Source organism: Schistocerca americana, chromosome 4, assembly GCF_021461395.2.
Source record: "Schistocerca americana isolate TAMUIC-IGC-003095 chromosome 4, iqSchAmer2.1, whole genome shotgun sequence".
NCBI lineage: Eukaryota > Metazoa > Arthropoda > Insecta > Orthoptera > Acrididae > Schistocerca > Schistocerca americana.
In genome coordinates, this window is record NC_060122.1 from 143,367,063 (window position 1) to 143,385,670 (window position 18,608).

The window sequence follows — 18,608 nt, forward strand, 5'->3', positions numbered from 1 at the left end:
TTAATTACATTGTGTAAGCAAAAGTTGGTTTTTAAATGTTTATGAAGAGCATTTTTCATACTCTTCTCATACTGCGCAGGAACGACTATAGGTATACTACTGATAATGATGAAGAGTTTACCTTTCATATCACAGACTGCACAATGATAATTGAAGCTTCTTAAGTAGTTAAAGAAAATTAATCATAATCAAATCAGTAAACCTAAATTTAGGTAACAATCGCTTAGCTTGACAGGTCGCTCACTGACACAATTCATGAAGAAATGATGTACCTGGCTTTGTGATATGAGGTTGAATTTCATTGTGTTGCTAGCGAACACCTCCCCTGACCACTAGCAAAGTAGGTCCGGCTGAGATACTGCACTCTAACTGTATCTTCAGATTCTCGTTCTATTTTACTTCATTTTTGTATTTATTTTTTCATACAGAAAAGTGACTAATATCTTTATTTATAGAACAGTGAATTACATATGCTATTTTTTCAAATGCAGATATGTGATAAAGAAAAATTTCACACAGCTTTCAAAAGTGTACACCGATCCTTTGGTGAAAAATGTAACCAATATTCTTCACGACGTCCGGATGACTATGGTATTACGCCCATCTTCAGAATGATATTTCCATAGAGAGACGTCTCCCTGCAACAGAAACGGCGTAAGCTGCACTATCAAAATTGTTACCTTAATATAGGCTACAATGCGAATGAGAGACACATGTACCTATACTCAAATTTGCTTTCCTACATGTTTTATTTTAATGTTTCACGCATGTCTAATATCAGTTTTATTTAGCGAAGTTTAGTTACAGCAACCCACAGTAAATTTTCACACTTCTACTGTTCAACGATCACTCGTAGCACACCAGAATAATGATTCAGTGAACGTAGACTGAGATATAAATAACTTTATAGAAGTATTTGAGTAAATCAGTCTAGAAGCAGAAGTTTACCAACAGCGTGATAAATAATTTAGTTTAGTGGACTTTCCGGACTGAAGTTTGCTTAAGCGTAAGGAGCTACCATCCTGTCTCCATTGCCTTATTTTCGATACTACCATTACGACAAAAACATACAAATGATTTTATTGTTATTACGGGATGACAATTATTGAACTCAGTGAAATAAAATCGTCATATCTTCTGAAAAGTCTGCGTCAGACGTTCAAAATATAGGGTTGGCCGCGGGGCATGATGGGAATTAGTATGCGCCGTATGGTTTGATTTAGCGACGAAGCTCACTTTTATTTGGCTGGGTTCATCAATAAGCAAAACTGGCGCATTTGGGTGGACCGAGAATCCACATTTCGCAATCGAGAAGTCCCTTCACCCTCAACACAAGCGACTCCTTTTAGTGGGACTGAATTAAAGACAAGGTGTAGAACAATAACTCCAAAACCTTTACTGCGCTGTGTTGTGTGCAACGTCCAGTCACGGAATAATCCGTGTGATAGTCCTTGATGGCACAGTACATGAAAGTTTTTGAAGATGATTTCATCCCCATTAACCACAGTGACGTCCGCGGGGTCGTGATCTTGCGGTAGCGTTCTCGCTTCCCGCGCACGGGGTCCCGGGTTCGATTCCCGGCGGGGTCAGGGATTTTCTCTGCCTCGATATGACTGGGTGTTGTGTGTCTTTCACCATCATTTCATCCTCATTCACTCGCAAGTCGCCATAGTGGCGTTAAAGAACTTGTGGAGCGGCGGCCGAACCGCCCCGTGAGGGGTCTCCCGGCCACCAATGCCATATGCTCATTATTGTCATTATCCAAAGTGATTCTGATTTCGACAAGATGTGCTTCATGCAAAGCAGGAGTCCTGGAGGAGCAATTTGGGGACCGCATTCGACCCCATCGGAGCAGGAGTCCTGGAGGATCACTTTGGGGACCGCATTCTGACTCAGGGGTACCCAGGGGCATGGGTCTCGATTGGCCGCCATATTCTCCGGATATTAACACATGCGACTCCTTTTTGTGGGACTGAATTAAAGACAAGCTGTACAGCAATAACCTCAAAACCATTACTGAGCTGAAAACAGCCATTCAGAAGGTCATCGACAGCATCGATGATCCGACACTTCAGCAGGTTATGCACAATATCGCTATTCGTCTGCGCCACATCATCGCCAATGATGGCAGGCATTTCGAACATGTCATAACCTAAATGCGAATATCTGTAGTGACGTTTACATGTTGAATAAAGTGTGTGCACGCCGTAGTTTGTAACTAATTTACGTATTTTTCGTATAGTTCAGTCATTGTCACCCTGTAGATATTGCTTCTGATGTGAAAGACAGGTAAAAATCAGTTAAGTCAAGCATTTTGATTTAGCTAACGCTAATGAGGAACACATAATAATCTACGGGCTCTGTGGTGAAGCTGTCCTTATTAGCCAGTGTGCAGAACTGTACTCAGGAAGCCTCAGAGACTTACCATATGTGGACCATGGCGCACACCTGTATGTTTCTGTCGTGGAACTGGAGGCTTTATTCCTTGAATGGGAGCAGTAACAGTTCAGCTTCCAAGACGTACCCTCTGCGAAACAAGGCGTTCGCCTTTGTCTTCCTCCCGTCCAAATGCAAGCGTTATTTCATGAGCAGGAACAGTACCTCGCCGCTTCCAAGGACTTACTCTGTATAGACTATGGTACACACTTTTCCGTTCCTCTCGGGGGAACTAGCAACATTATTTCTTGAGTACCAACAGTAAGCCACCGATTTCGAAGACTTACCCTGTGTGCACTACGGCGAACGCCTTTTTGGCTCTCTCGTAGAACTGGAAGCGTTCTTCTTCATGGAGCAGCGGTTCTTCGCCAGCCTTCTTTATCTCCTCACAGTACTTTTTCCAGACGGGCATGGTAGCGGGGAATCCTTTCTTCACATCATCTTCAACCACAGCCATAACGACAGCCTGCGTGCAGAAAACATTTCTGCACTTTAAATGTACTGTACTCCGTGATATCACGGATGTTTCTGTGATTACTACATACTAACGTTTGGGGAACGATTGTTACTCATGAACACTTGACAGACAACAACCAATGTTTCATAAATTTTGAAAACAGTATTCAAACAATGATTAACAGTTGTGGAGGATAAGGTGCTTACTGCAAGATGCTTTAACGATACGACTTCACATACAGTGATTTTTTTTCATTACGTCATATGTACTACCGCCGCCGAGGAGGGAGCGTTGGTGGGGTCCTGGAAGGTTAGGCTCATGCAGCTGTTTTGAGAGTGAACCTTCAGCCCATGGAACTAACCCAGGCGTCTTGCTTAGCCGATATTCTGCAGTACAGCTTCCTGAGGTAAACAAACCAGTGGCATTCGCTTGCATCCTAGTCTGCCCCATATCTCTGACGGGCCAGGAGCAAAGAGGATCGCTAATTCCACCTCCCGGAATCATCTGCTCACTGATTACTGCGTTGAGATCTCTGCTGATACCTGAGAAGGTAGTTTCTGATTTGAAGCACCATATACGACAGCAGGACAGTGCAACAATTGAGTGAAGTCACAGACTTGAACGATGTCCTTTAAGAGTATCTTAAAGACATTTGTTTATGTTTGTAATCCTAGTTTAATTCGTGTATTACACGCGCTCGCATTCTTCAGCATTGTTCACGGAATCAATGACCATGCCTTTTTGCGTGTGTGAAGTGTCTACGGATATCATTAAATGTGAGCACTTAACAGTAGCTATTGTTTTAAAGCCGGCCGAAGTGGCCGTGCGGTTAAAGGCGCTGCAGTCTGGAACCGCAAGACCGCTACGGTCGCAGGTTCGAATCCTGCCTCGGGCATGGATGTTTGTGATGTCCTTAGGTTAGTTAGGTTTAACTAGTTCTAAGTTCTAGGGGACTAATGACCTCAGCAGTTGAGTCCCATAGTGCTCAGAGCCATTTGAACCATTATTGTTTTAAAAGCATAGTTGGGAGCACTCACAGAGAGAGCGATAGGAGAATGTCTTTAATGACAATGAAAATGGCTTCTCACACCACCCTGATAGTTATCATGTAACACAACTGTGTTTTATGACCGGTCTTGTAGCGTGGACCAAAAGCACGCGTTGGCAGACTACAATGATTGGCCTGTAGACCACGAAACTAGTTCTTGTTCGTTTCAGTGTAGAACTGAAACGCGAGCGGTATACTCCGCTTTAGCCTATGCAGAATGACAAGACGACGACCATCAATATTACAGGCGCTCTCCATAACGACATCGTAAATGGAAATTTCTCCTAGTGCACAATCAGTTTTACACTTCAAATTCAGTAGAGTCAGAGTTTCACTATTTGTTCTCTGTCTACTGACCAGTTCCACGTAAGTAGGAGCTGCGACTGCAACAATTACCTTGAGTTATATTATTCAGCACACTATCGCCGTGGGTTAATAAGATATGTAGTGACCATTCATGTCGGGTTGCCAGAAAAAACGGAAAACCATCTGAGTATGAATATTAGATGTAAGCCTTGTTAATTAGATACGTACAGTGTAAGCCACTTTCGTCAGTCCATTAAGAGGTCATACGCATCGAGAGACCTCAGATTTCACGCTCACTGATTGCGAATTAGAGGTAAAAAGCGACGCAGTCACGTACCATCGGTAAGCGAACACCCCAAAATGCATGTAGAGATCCTCAAATTTCAGGTAGAGTCCCAAACCGAGAAGAGTTGCGGACAGAGAAGAGTTCCAGACAGAGTAGAGTTCCAGAAAACAGCCTCGGATGATTAACTGCATTCAGCAGACACTGTGTGAGTGACTATTATACTCAATGAAGGTTGCACTTCAGGAAGGACTCGCAAAGCTCGCCTGTACGTAGCTCTCTAGGGTTATTGGATTCCAACTTATGAGTACATTTGTCTTCTTATACCTATGTCTGTAAGTGAATGTCACTGTGATGTGTGCCTGAATCTACGGGTTCCATTACAGTAGTCCAATCTGGCATTTACGTGGTTCGTGGTCTGTAGCGCTATCAGCAACACAGAATCTGGCACTTCCATGGTTCGTGGTCTGTAGTACCATAAGTTACTGCGTATACCCGAATCCTAATAACGTCTGTTCTGGTAACTGCTCGCAGAACCTAGTGAGCCTCACCTATGTTTCACATTTACCGAAGTTATAAATTAATTACACTGTAGGAAATACTATAAACAGCTACACGATTTTTAGAATGGTTCAAATGGCTGGGACTTAACATCTGAGGTCGCCAGTCCCATAGAACTTAGAACTAGTTAAACCTAACTAACCTAAGGACATCACACACATCCATGCCCGAGGCAGGATTCGAATCTCCGACCCTATCCGTCGCGCCGTTCCAGACTGAAGGGCCTAGAACCGCTCGGTCACCCCGGGCGGCCACGATTTTTAGAAATGATACTATTGTACCGTTATTAGTTTGGTCCGGAGCCCACCGCCAGACGGTAGCGTTAATTTCTTGGCAAGTTTTACATTTTTGTCTAAAATATAACGAAGTTTTAGTTATTTGCAAACTATTTCAAGACGTAAATGTAGAAACTTTTGTAACTATTTAATCACAAATGCTTTGTTATATCTTAGGACACAAAGGTAAACCTTGGCAAGAAATCAACGATACCATCTGGCGTTGGGCTCAGGCCCGGAACCACTAACGGTATAATTAAACCATTTCTAAAAATCATGTAGCTGGTTGCAGTATTTCCTACAGCGTAATTTACGAAAACATCTGTCGCGTTCTCTAACCGTAATAGATAAAATAATGTAATAAACTAATGTCTATGCTCCTCTTTATGTTCATTGCAAACACGTCAAGAAGCAACAGAAAGCAGACCAGTAAACTAGTTTCACTTCGCTATCATTGTGCACCAAGAAAAGGATGGCCTAAAACTCGGCGTCACCTCTAATCTCACAGTTAGCTTCCAAGTAAGTATGTTGTGACCCCACTTCGGGCTATGAAAAATAAGAAGTCAGGATATTAAAAAAAAAAAGAAAACAATGGCTCTGAGCACTATGGGACAACATCTGTGGTCATCAGTCCCCTAGAACTTCGAACTACTTAAACCTAACTAATCTAAGGACAACAGACACATCCTGGCCCGAGGCAGGATTCGAACCTGCGACAGTAGCGGTCGCACGGTTCCAGACTGAAGCGTCTACAACCGCTCGGCCACAGCGGCCAGCGAGGAGATTCACCACAAAGAGTCGGTGATGAAACGAATACGTAAAGAAACACTGACCGGAAAGAGGATGGCACAGAAGAGAAAAACGACGTCTTGGAAGATTCAAGAAATATCCTAATGCGAGAATCTAAGAGGTCCTGGCAATTCCTCGATTACTTGATTGGAAGATGAAGGTCAACAATTGCAAAGACACAGATATTATCTAGTTGGTTGGTTGGTTGTTTGGGGATGGAGACCAGACAGCGTGGTCATCGGTCTCATCGGATTAGGGAAGGAAGTCGGCCGTGCCCTTTCAGAGGAACCATCCCGGCATTTGCCTGGAGTGATTTAGGGAAATCACGGAAAACCTAAATCAGGATGGCGGGACGCGGGATTGAGCCGTCGTCCTCCCGAATGCGAGTCCAGTGTCTAACCACTGCGCCACCTCGCTCGGTTATTATCTAGTTAATCAATACATTGTATATATATGTATACTGGCATACAACGTGACTGGTTCTAATGGTTCAAATGGCTCTGAGCACTATTTGACTTAACATCTATGGTCATCAGTCCCCAACGTGACTGGCCTGGGATCAACGTCTATTTGAAAATGACATGACATGTACTCTTACACATGCAGTAGACCTACGAGTCTCTTATTTCCTCCAGTCAATGTACGACCTTCAAAGAAAAACTGTGTTAATATGACACTTTACGAATTATTCTCATTTCAAATTGCGTGTACTGTCTATAACTGCATTCCCCTGCCGAATTGTCCCTATTCAGGAGTACCACAAAAGTACTAAAAAAAAAAAAAACATTTGACTGTTGGATTATTAAAGTCTCCCCCAATCATGACAGTATGAATATGGATCTTACGTATTAGTGAACTTAGATTTTCTGTGAAGTTTTCGGTTACAAAAAAAAAAAAAAAAAAAAAAAAAAAATGGCTCTGAGCACTATGCGACTTAACTTCTGAGGTCAGCAGTCGCCTAGAACTTAGAACTAATTAAACCTAACTAACCTAAGGACATCACACACATCCATGCCCGAGGCAGGATTCGAACCTGCGACCGTAGCGGTCACCCGGTTCCCGACTGTAGCGCCTAGAACCGCACGGCCACTCCGGACGGCTTTTCGGCTATATCTGTAGATGAATCTGGCGGTAGATAGAAGGATCCGATTATAAATTTATGCCAACCCTTCGTTCAAAAATGGCTCTGAGCACTATGGGACTTAACATCTGTGGTCATCAGACCCCTAGAACTTAGAACTACTTAAACCTAACTAGCCTAAGGACATCACACACATCCATGCCCGAGGCAGGATTCGAACCTGCGACCGTAGCAGTCGCGCGGTTCCGGACTGCGCGCCTAGAACCGCTAGACCACCGCGGCCGGCTATGCCAACCCTTCACAATGTGTATTGCCCAGACAATATCGCATCCAGTTTGCAACAACTCCTGTTAAACCGCCGAAGTATATTTACACTTGCTGTGTGTGTACACACACACACACACACACACACACACACACACACACACACATGTAGGATTCCGGTATGGTAGATCTGTTTGAAGTTACCAGAGAAGAGGGTTAGTGTTTATGGGAACGGGACATGGGCTCACCCTGTAGGGCACATGGCGGTCCAGAGGCATCAGCTGGAGGACGGCTGCCAGCAGCTGCGGAATCTCGTGGCCGTCGGCTCGAACCTCGCGGGGACCCTGGCGGCAGATATGGCTGGTGGGAAAATTGGCGTCTGCGAACACTGTAAAGAATAAAAGTCACCATACAGCACTGAACCAGTAGGCGCAGTCGGGACTGCCAGACTAAGACCTGTTTCTACTCAAGACCTAACTGGTCACAGAGAGCTATACTAAACGAAAATACTCTCTAACAAGGAGACGTCCCCAGCGGTGCAATCGACTTTTTGACTTTTAGTAGGTTAAGATCTCAGGTATCACACACTGGAGCCATTCACCTGGGTAGGCTCTCGTTTATAAGTAGCTGACGAAACAAATGGGAATTTTGTGTGTCATTCAAGAGCTTTAAAAAACGTCCGTTATAGAGTCTGGTTGCGTGGTGGATTGGATAGAGTAAGAACTTCCTTTGCAGGCGATTACGGGTTCAAATCTTGTCAGGGGCAGTAAGTTTGTTTCATTGTTAAATCTTTATCGGAATGACTTAGATAATTTTTGTTCAATTAATCGATTTAAATTTAATCTTTTAAATTCCATATTAATCATAATATCAACTTCTTCATTTGCTCTCATTTTTCTTCCTATCATTCTTTCTTCAACTGAAATCTTTGTTCATGTGTTTTAATTAATTTCATGTATTAATTTCGATTTAATTTCTTTTGCTTTATCACCTTGTTTTTCCGTCCACGTTATTGCGTTCATTATATCTATTTGACTTTTTTCTTGAATTTTGTTTAACTTATTAATCCGTCTCTGACTGAAACTTTAACTGCGTTATTTTGGCCATAGTGCAATAGGTATTCAGGTTATGTTTTAAATGTTTGTATGACGATTACTGTGCAAAAAAATTGCACATCTGGCAACGAAAGCCGCACGGGATTAGCCGAGCGGTCTTGGGCGCTGCAGTCGTGGACTGTGCGGCTGGTCCCGGCGGAGGTTCGATTCCTCACTCGGACATGGGTGTGTGTGTTTGTCCTTAGGATAATTTAGGTTATGTAGTGTGTAAGCCCCATAAGATTTCACACACATTTGAACATTTTGGGAACAAAGTTCTTACGTGGATTAAAATGATATGACGAAGGAATAGAAATAAAAATTACTTTTGAACCAAGTAATTGAATAAAAATTATAATCGAAGTAATTTTGATAAAGATTATGTATGTGATGGGAATCGTATCAACAAACTCCTACATGCGAAGCTGTTATCCTACCCCTTACACCACATAGCCAGGCTACAGAGTGGGACTATTTTGAATCTGTTATTCAGCACACAAAATTCCGAATATCTTTTTTCGTCATTTACTCGCTAACGAGGGCCCACCAGGGTGAATGCCTGCACTGTGTGATACCTGAGATCTTAACCTACATCAACGTCAGAAAAATCATTAGATGAACGTCGGCCGAAGAACCCGAGACCGAAGCCAATAGGCAGTTTGTCAACAAGTGGCCACGAAAGCCTTAACAATTTTGTACTGTGCTGATAGTTTCAAAAAGTCTATCACACCGCTGGGAACTCTCCTTGCAAGACAAAAAGATGACGCACCATCTCAATTAACCGAATGGAACGGAAATCGGTACATTTGATCTACGTGCACAGACAAATAAATGATTGTTTCAGGAAAACTGGATGGTTTATTCAACAGAAAGAGCTTGACAAGTAGAGCAAGGATGTTTATCGACTTCTGGCCCTTAGTTAAGCATTTATTCGGCTTGACATTGATTCACAGAGTAATTATATGTTCTCCTGAGGAATATAGTGCCAAATTCTGTCTAATTGGCGGTTTAGATCGTCAAAATACCGATCTGTTTCGAGGGCCCTGCCCACGATGCTCCAAACGTTCTGATTTCGGCAGGGATCCGGCGACTTTCATGGCTAAGGGGTTTGGCAAGCACGAAGACGAGCTGAAGAAACTCTCGCCATATGTGACCCTGTATTACGACTGTCCATCGGTAACCGACTCACGATTCATCGCATTCACTTCCCATCGTTCATTACGTGAGTTGTTGCCAACAGTCGTTGATACCGTTAAGTTCACTTTTACATTGTACAGGAAAGGAATTAAATCTGCCGAGGTGAAATCAACAGATGTCGCTCGACCTGATCAATGAACAGTCAGTGATGCTAAATAATAACAGTGACAACCGATCAGATACGTTGAAACTTCTTTGTATTGATGTGCAGTGACAACCGAACTTTTGGGCCAGAATGGGACGCAAACCCCACATACCTCGTGCTAGAAAGATCAATGACAGCGAAAGTTTCAGTCAGTCTTTAAGGCATGCTTCGTTTTAGTCCTGGTCTGCCACAAAATTTCGTTGTTAAATATCTCATACAATTACTGCCAAATGTAGAAAGCTTTCATAATGTGCATAGTAAGAGGCATATTCTTGGGTTAAAGGTTTAACACAATAACTCTAGTAATAACTTTAGAACCTGTATATATGTCAGCAGGCAGCATAATTTTGCCTACAGAAATTACCCAGAGTATATTAATCTAGTATATGAGAATGAAATCACATAGCGATTTCCACCAAACTTTACATGTTGAGTCAAACCTTTTCGAAACTACTTTTCGGTCACACTCTTTATAAAACTAAGAAAGGAAAACAGTCCAGCGCTTACTAAATTTTCACTGTTCGCACAGTACATCAGCCTCAGGCATGACGTTTTAATCTTTATTTCTTTACTACCGACTCTGTTCGCAACATATGTCACTGAATGCACCTGCAAATGTCTTTGCACGACACTCACTTCAGAAGGTATGACGTCATAAACACTGACAAGGGGACCTCCCCATCGCACCCCCCTCAGATTTAGTTATAAGTTGGCACAGTGGATAGGCCTTGAAAAACTGAACACAGATCAATTGAGAAAACAGGAAGAAGTTGTGTGGAACTGTGAAAAAGTAAGCAAAATATACAAACTGAGTAGTTCATGGGAACATATGCAACATCAAGGACAATAGGATCGCAGGAGCGCCATGGTCTCGTGGTAACGTGAGCAGCTGCGGAACGAAAGGTCCTTGGTTCAAATCATCCATTAAGTGAAAATTTTTATTTTCATTTTCAGTTTATGTGACAAACTCTTATGTTTTCATCACTTTTTTTGGGAGTGATTATCACATCCACAAGAAAACCTAAATTGGGCAAGGTAGAAGAATCGCCAAGTGTACAAGTTAGGTGGGTCGACAACATATTCCTGTCATGTGGTGCACATGCCGTCACCAGTGTCGTATAGAATATATCAGATGTGTTTTCCTGTGGAGGAATCGGTTGACCTATGACCTTACGATCAAATGTTTTCGGTTCCCATTGGAGAGGCACGTCCTTTCGTCTACTAATCGCACGGTTTTGCGATGCGGTCGCAAAACACAGACACTAAACTTATTACAGTGAACAGAGACGTCAATGAACGAACGGACAGATAATAACTATGCAAAAATAAATAAAGTACAATTTTCACTCGAAGGAAGACTTGAACCAAGGACCTCTCGTTCTGCAGCTGCTCACGCTACCACGGGACCACGGCGCTCCTGAGCTCACATTGTGCATGATGTTGCCTATGTGGCCCATGGACTACTCAGTTTGTATATTTTGCTTATTTTTTCATAGTTCCACACAACTTCTTCCTGTTTTCTCAATTGATCTGTGTTCAGTTTATCAAGGCCTATCCACTGTGCCAACTTATAACTAAATCTGAGGGGGGTGCGATGGGGAGGTTCTTTTGTGAGGAATCGACACGATTTTATTCTATTATCGGCGCCACTGTACGGTTGTTTAAAGGACGACTATAAATCTAACTTCATGTGTTGTAAATTAGGTTTATTTGTTTAGTTCTACACAAACTCATCGTTAGTTAACAGAATGGACGAAAGCAAGGAAATAACCAACGGTATGTAGGGTGTCCGTAGAAGAATGTCCCAGTTATAAATTGTAACAGTACAACTGCAAGTGTCGTAGAGTTGGTTTAAGGTCACAATTAGAAGAGTAACAGAAACAGTTTTGGATTAGACGTGAACGAGTATTGCTTTGTTGTTCTCCCGCTTGCAGCGCCACATAAGTCACATAGCCAAAATGGCGACTCCTGGGTGTAAAACGTTTTGTGTTCTGCAGTTTCCTAAGAGTGAATCTTTAATTTCAGTTCAACGTGAATTTCTGTTTAAAGTTTAATTGTGTGCCCCCCCCCCCCCCCCCCCCCGCTCCCCCCACCTTGTGCATTTTCATAGAAGCAACTGAAATCCTTGTGACTGATTATTTAATCAACAGAGGAACGGACTTCCAGCTGTGCGAGGCATGGATGCAAGTACTAAGCTCCATCAAAGCAGGACCTGACATCGGCACGGGAGAAGCAACAGGAACGGCGGGCGGAAGACAACTGAGACTCCCCCCCCCGCCACACTGCAGCTGCACCCCTCCCCCCCCCGGCCACTCCTTCAAACCCCCCTCCCCCACACAGCCACCCACCGACCCACCCACACACACACACACACACACACACACGCAACAGGGCACGGCGCTGCTAGCGGCAAGGACCAAACTCTGGACCGCCAGGTATAAATACTGCCAGCACGCAGCAAACACTTCATTGTGCCAGCACCACCTGCTGATGGCGGAACGGTTGTTCGCCGAAATATCGTGGACCTTCAACGACTGGATCCGGCAGTACTCCCGAGAACCTTCGACAAAAGATACTTTTTATCCATTACATTCGTATTGTAAAAGGTTATTCTTTTTCCATTACTGTGCTACTGTATCCGACCACTTTTGCTTCTGTACATGTCCAATGGTCTAATAATGAATTTTAGTTTGGGGCAGTCTGATACCACCCCCGCCCTCCCTCTGCCCACTCCACCATTTAGTACACTGTGTTAATTTTTTTAGCACAAACTTAACCAAAGTGCGAGAATCATTCGATTTTAGGTTGGATGTATACCATATAACTGAAGATACATATATTCAACGTTAGTAAGCAACACTAGGTTAATCTATTTTAGTTTGATGTGTGATTTGTTGTAAATAACCTAAATTAAACGCTTAAAACACTTCATTGCAATGCGGACATTCTTTATGGACATCCTGTACTTGGGAACTATTGTGAAACTAATAAAACCTGCATAATTAGAGTTCTGTGTCTTCTACCATAAAGGTTTTACTTAACGCATTAGCTCATTTATAATCAGACGTCTAAAGTTGTTTTAAACATTGCAGCTGGATTATTTAAGAAATTGCGGTTTGGGGGTAACTGACAGTTTCTCACACATTGGAGCGGGTTCACCCACCCAGTTGCAAGGGAAACCGCAGTGTGACGCTGCGTACCAAGCAGAGTGTTACCTGACTGATTTTACAGACATAAAGCTTTCGTCACAGGGATCATGATGATGATGATGTTTGGTTTGTGGGGCGCTCAACTGCGCAGTTATCAGCGACCGTACAAATTCCCGACCTTTGCTCAGTCCATTGTCATCACTTTCATGAATGATGATCAAATGATGAAGACAACACGAACACCCAGTCATCTCGAGGCAGGCGAAAGTCCTTGACCACGTCGGGAATCGAACCCGGGTCCCCACGCTCGTGAAGCGAGAACGCGACCGCGAGACCACGAGCTGCGGACGTTGTGAGAGGGAAAAGCGATACTAAGTGCCACAAAAATAACGGCAGGATGAACCGTTCTCTCACTTTCAAACAACACGAACGAAAAAAGACGCGGCAGCTACGTCGTTTTGTGTGTCGTTTCGTGCAATCAATCCTGTGGGACACGTGCATTCTCCTCTTGTGACAACAGTGTCCGTACCTTTACCTTAAGGAAACTGCGATGTAACCGTGAAGATATTATGATAATAAGAGTACGTGACTTACCTATTTCATCTCCGTGGCCCATGCAGGCTAGGACATGCAGTAGTTCAGGAGATATAATGGTGGGAATTCCCTTAAGCCGTCCCATTGCGGTGTGTCGCGCAACCGCTCGTGTCCTAACGCAACTAACTCAGGTCGCCTTCAGACGACCTTCCCAGCGTATCAGCAGCCAAGGAGCGTCTCACAGACATTCCACTCCGGCCAGGCAGAGTTTAGCTTGCGCTACTGCAGCCGGCCGAGGTCGAGTATCAGAGACAGCCGGCCGTCAGTGATCTTGCCGACAGCAATTGTGTTATGTGTGCAGCGCTACTGAATGCGAAACAACTCTAAAGCCTGGCTAACACCGGAGTGAAAGAGAGTTTCTTTCAGGTGTAAACGGTAAGTGAGCGAGCAGCATTCGGTCTTGTTGGGTTCGCTTCACTGGTGCTCGCGCATGTTCTGTTGGTTGTCGGTCTTTTGTTGAACCATCCACGGAAGTTTGCGTTCTCTTCATTTCCGCTGTACAGGGAACAATCGTCTGTTGTTTTGCGTGTGAACTATGAACTAGTTTTCTGACTGTTGCTTTAACGAGGGAGTGGTCTGAAGTGAATCTAATGTTGGTGATAGAAGAATGTGGACGTCGTAGGTGCTTCTGAGGTCCAAAAAATCCGAAGGACAAATACTGGACAGAAATAAATATGACTGACAGAAAATTGCCAAAGCATTCGAAGGTCATACTGGAGACGTGAAAGAGACGATAGTTCATTACATGCTCCATCACCACGGGACAGAGTGAATAAGCGCAAGCTTGGTATTTTCTTTTATTAAAAAGAAACAGGACAGTACATTTCCTTGAAAGTAAACTAATACGAGTATGTATATATTATGCTTATTAAAACTGAAAATATTCGAAAGACCTGACCATTCGCATTGCTTACGTCTGTGGTGGCTATAATTGTACAGCTTACGCATCACTGCCATTTTAGAGATTTTTGATGTGATAACATAATAATTAATTATTTTCCTTTCGTGTACTTTAATAAAATCTTTGAATTGCTTCACATAAAGAGTGATGCCATGATAACGTTACAACTTTCAGGCATAATGGAGGAGGGTAAACGTATGAACTTGAGGTCAGGAGCCCTGATTCGGAAACGACCGAGTCGAAAGTTGTAAGCGAAAATTGTTCTGATACCTCCGACAGTGGAGCTTGTTGCTGTGAGTTGCGTTCTGCAAGTTGTTTCTTTACATGTTTTGAAAGGATGTAGCATGGATCATAACGAGAAAAAAAGTCCAATAAACATGAGCTCTAAAATGCATACCGTAAGAGCTATTAGCACTTTTTTATCCCTTGCTACTGTGAACCACTTCTGCTCAGCACTCATAGTTCTTGTGCTATGCATTTCAGAGCACATATTCACTGAACATTTTTTCTCGCTATAGACCATATTTCCTCTTTCGAAAATATGGAAAGCAAAGAGCTTACACTACAAGAGGTTCACAGTCAGAGGAATCAGAGCGATTTTCGCTTATAACTTTTCTCTCGGTCGTTTCCGAACTAGACTCTAAATTCATACTTTTACCCTTCTCCATCATCTCTGAAGGTTAGTAACATCATCACAGAGTCAACCAGTGTGTCACTACCGACATCAGAAGCTATTAGAGACATAGTAGCTACTGAAATGCGGAACAGTTAATGTCTCTAGGTGCTAATAGCAAAAGTATAAATGGTAGCTTTTCTTCACGTTAAAGTGCTCCTTCTGCTTTTAAAATTCCTCATGGACTATATTGAGAAACCAGCGACGAGCATCAGCCGACGTATGTGCAAAGTTTTAGAATAAAGGTAAGAAAGGTTGGAGTTCGAATTATATGACAAGTAAATGCGTTTCACGCTTACGCACAATTTCAGACACGTACATTCTTCTTTTCCTACGTCATTAGCTTGCTTTTCCAAAAACAAAGCGCTGGATATACAACATGATGTGAGACTACGGCTGGGTGCTCAGCATACCCAGGCCTGTAACCTAATCAGCGAACAGATAGCACCACCCATGAAATCATATGAAAATATTTAATGAAAAGTCGCGCAACGGAAACTAATGCGATCTGGGCTGACGAAAGTGGTGGTTCTAAGAAACATTTTAACATGGGACCTTAGTTCACATAGATGTATTAAAGAAGGGTTTCATCAAGTTATGGAATGAAAGAAGCTCACATCTACTTAAATTTGTTACAAAACTGCGAAAGTTCGTTAATGAACTTGGACTGAATTAAGAGTCAGCACAGAACGCACTGTGATTCAATGGGTTTCAGAAAAGGACTTGTGAAGACCTTGGCATGAGTGGGGGAGAAATAAGATTGCGAATAAAATGATGAAAAAACCCAACGTAGACGTCAGTTATTGCTAATGGAAGACCAGACCAGAAATAAAGGACCCAGAAAGTGATGCGAAAGCACCTGTTCCCTCACCTAAGCGCGTAGTGAGTCAGGCAAGCTGCCAGTGTGTATTAAGTTAAACACGTCTCCAGGTAGGCAAATCTGCGATCCCCTCGTCTCGACGAACGCAGTTACTGCACATTCTCACCATGCCTGTCTGCCGTAGTTGTTGACTGAAGTGGTGACTGCGAACTTTGACGCAGACCACGCCGTTTGCGTCAGTTTTCCGACAGGGTCCCAACTCTGAAAGATGGAGGCGAGGAAGGCCACTGAGCTTCCAAAGTCGTAAAGTTCTCGGTATCCGCCTAACATGAAATGTTATCTCTGCCTGCCTGGTCTAAGATGATGTGTGCTCTCCAGTTTCCCCGCCTAAGATGAAGTGTTTTCTCCCTGCACAAAGATGTGTGTCCCCGCTAGTTATTACCGAACTTGTGCTGTCTTTCCCAGTATCGGAAACTCTCTAGCCAATGACGGAAAAGACTGCGTGTTTCGACCGACGAAAAGTTCCAAAATACACCAAGAAAAGTGACGACCAATCAAGGAATTGCCCGAATGGGATAGAAATCGGTAGATGTACAGTACATGCACAGACAGACGAATGATTACAATTTCAGAAAAGTTGGATGATTTATTCAAGAGAAAGAAGTTCACAAATTGAGCAAGGAAAAAACCGTGTTGTTCCACTTCCGGCTCTTATGCAAGCAGTTGTGCTTGGCATTGATTGGCAGAGTTGTTGGATGTTCTTCTGAGGGCCATCGTGCCAAATTATGTCCCACTGGCACGTTAGATCGTCAAAATACCTTGCTGGTTTGAAGGCCCTGCCCATAATACTCCAAAAGTTCTCAATTGGGGAGTGATACGGCGACCTTGCTGTCCAAGGCAGAATTTGCCATGCACGAAGACAAACAGTAGAAACTTTCTTCTATGTGGGCGGACATTATCTTGCTGAAAAGTAAGCCCAGGATTGCTTACCAGAATGGGCAATAAACCGCGGTGTAGAATATCGTCGACCTAGCGCTGTGCTGTAAGTGGCCCGGGATGACAACCAAAGGGGTCCTGCTCTCAAACGAAATGGCGCCCCAGTCTATCAGTCCTAGTTGTCGGGCCGTATGGCGGCGATAGTCAGGTTGGCACCCCACCGCTGTCTGTGGCGTCTCTAGACACGTCTTCGGTGGTCATCATATCCCCAATTCGAAGCGGGACTCGTCAGTGAAGACAATTCTGCTCTAGCTAATGAGATTTCAGTCCGAAGACGAGTCTGGAGGCGCCCTTGAAAGCAGTAGGGTACCAACCAGTCTCTCGCCTGACATACGGCCCTACAACGAGGAGTGATGCGCTGAGGTGCCTTTTTTCTTTTGTAGCAGTACTCCTTTCGCTGTCATTGGCGACACCCTTACAGCACAGCGATACGGCAACCATATTCTATGCCCCTGTTCGTTGCCCTTCTTGGTAAGCCATCCTGCGCTTACTTTTCAGCAAGATCATACCGCCCGCTCACGTGGAGAGTTTTTACTGCTTGTCTTCGTGCTACCAAACCATATGTTGGTCAGCAAGGTCGCTGGATCTCTCCCCAACTGAGAACGTTTGCAGCGTTATGGGCGGGGCCCTCCAACCATCTCGGGCTTTTGACGCGTCCAGAAGGAGTACCTTTTTAACCCAATATTGACCCCTGTGCGGAAATGTCCCACAGCGGCTCGCATAACTTGCTGGCAGAAAGAAAGTAATCTAGAGAGTAAAAAGACAGAACAGAAAGTAAATGGTTTTACAATGGTTTTAATAACCCGTATCCTCAGCTCGTGGTTTTGCGGTAGCGTTCTCGCTTCTCGCGCACGGGGTCCCGTGTTCGATTCCCGGCGAGGCCGGGGATTTTCTCTGCCTCGTGATGACTGTGTGTTATTGTGTCGTTTTCATCGTCATCATTCATCCCCATTACGATCGGAAGAAGGCAATGGCAAACCACTTCCGCTAGGACATTGCCTAGTACGGCGGTGCGGTTCTCCCGCATCGTTCCCTGCGCTCCTCGGAGTATGGGACATCATCATTACCTGCATGCAAACTCAAGTGCACTGCTCATATTACATCGGGGTCTCCTACGTTAAATACATGAATGATAATTAGGTTATGCGCCAGTTTGTCGAAAACTGCGAAGTAACGATAACCCTATCCGAATATCAAAGTATTGCAGCGTGGCTACAGCTAGGGTATCGCGTGAAACCTGTGTGACAGTTATTAGCGCCAGAAAAACAATGAATCAGCGTTGGGCACCCTATGCTTATTCTCTCCCGCTCTCTTTTGTTCCCTCCAGTACAAACGCTTATTTACAGGCAAATGTGAATGGTAGTGAAGGCTGGCGAATCGTCTACGAATGCTCGTTGACCTTCTGTTCCGTCCGGTGTAACTGAGGTTTTATATTCCTCAGTAGCTTACTTGTTATTGTTTTCTCAGGTCATGTAGGAGCAATCAAGCGAAGGCTGTATGGTCATGAAATGACTCAGCACAAATACAGTTCACAGAATG

General features: G+C 43.8%; 1 protein-coding gene across 1 annotated transcript; it reads right to left on the reverse strand.

The window, feature by feature from the left end:
- Positions 1 to 388: 388 nt before the first annotated feature.
- On the reverse strand, positions 389 to 13,824 carry LOC124613039 (fucose mutarotase-like). Its single transcript, XM_047141608.1, has 4 exons — positions 13,680 to 13,824; positions 7,749 to 7,888; positions 2,724 to 2,902; positions 389 to 638 (listed from the first exon to the last, which is right to left on the reverse strand). Exons 1-4 carry the CDS (start codon positions 13,762 to 13,764, stop codon positions 587 to 589), a joined length of 456 nt encoding a protein of 151 aa, XP_046997564.1. The 5' UTR covers positions 13,765 to 13,824; the 3' UTR covers positions 389 to 586.
- Positions 13,825 to 18,608: the final 4,784 nt, after the last annotated feature.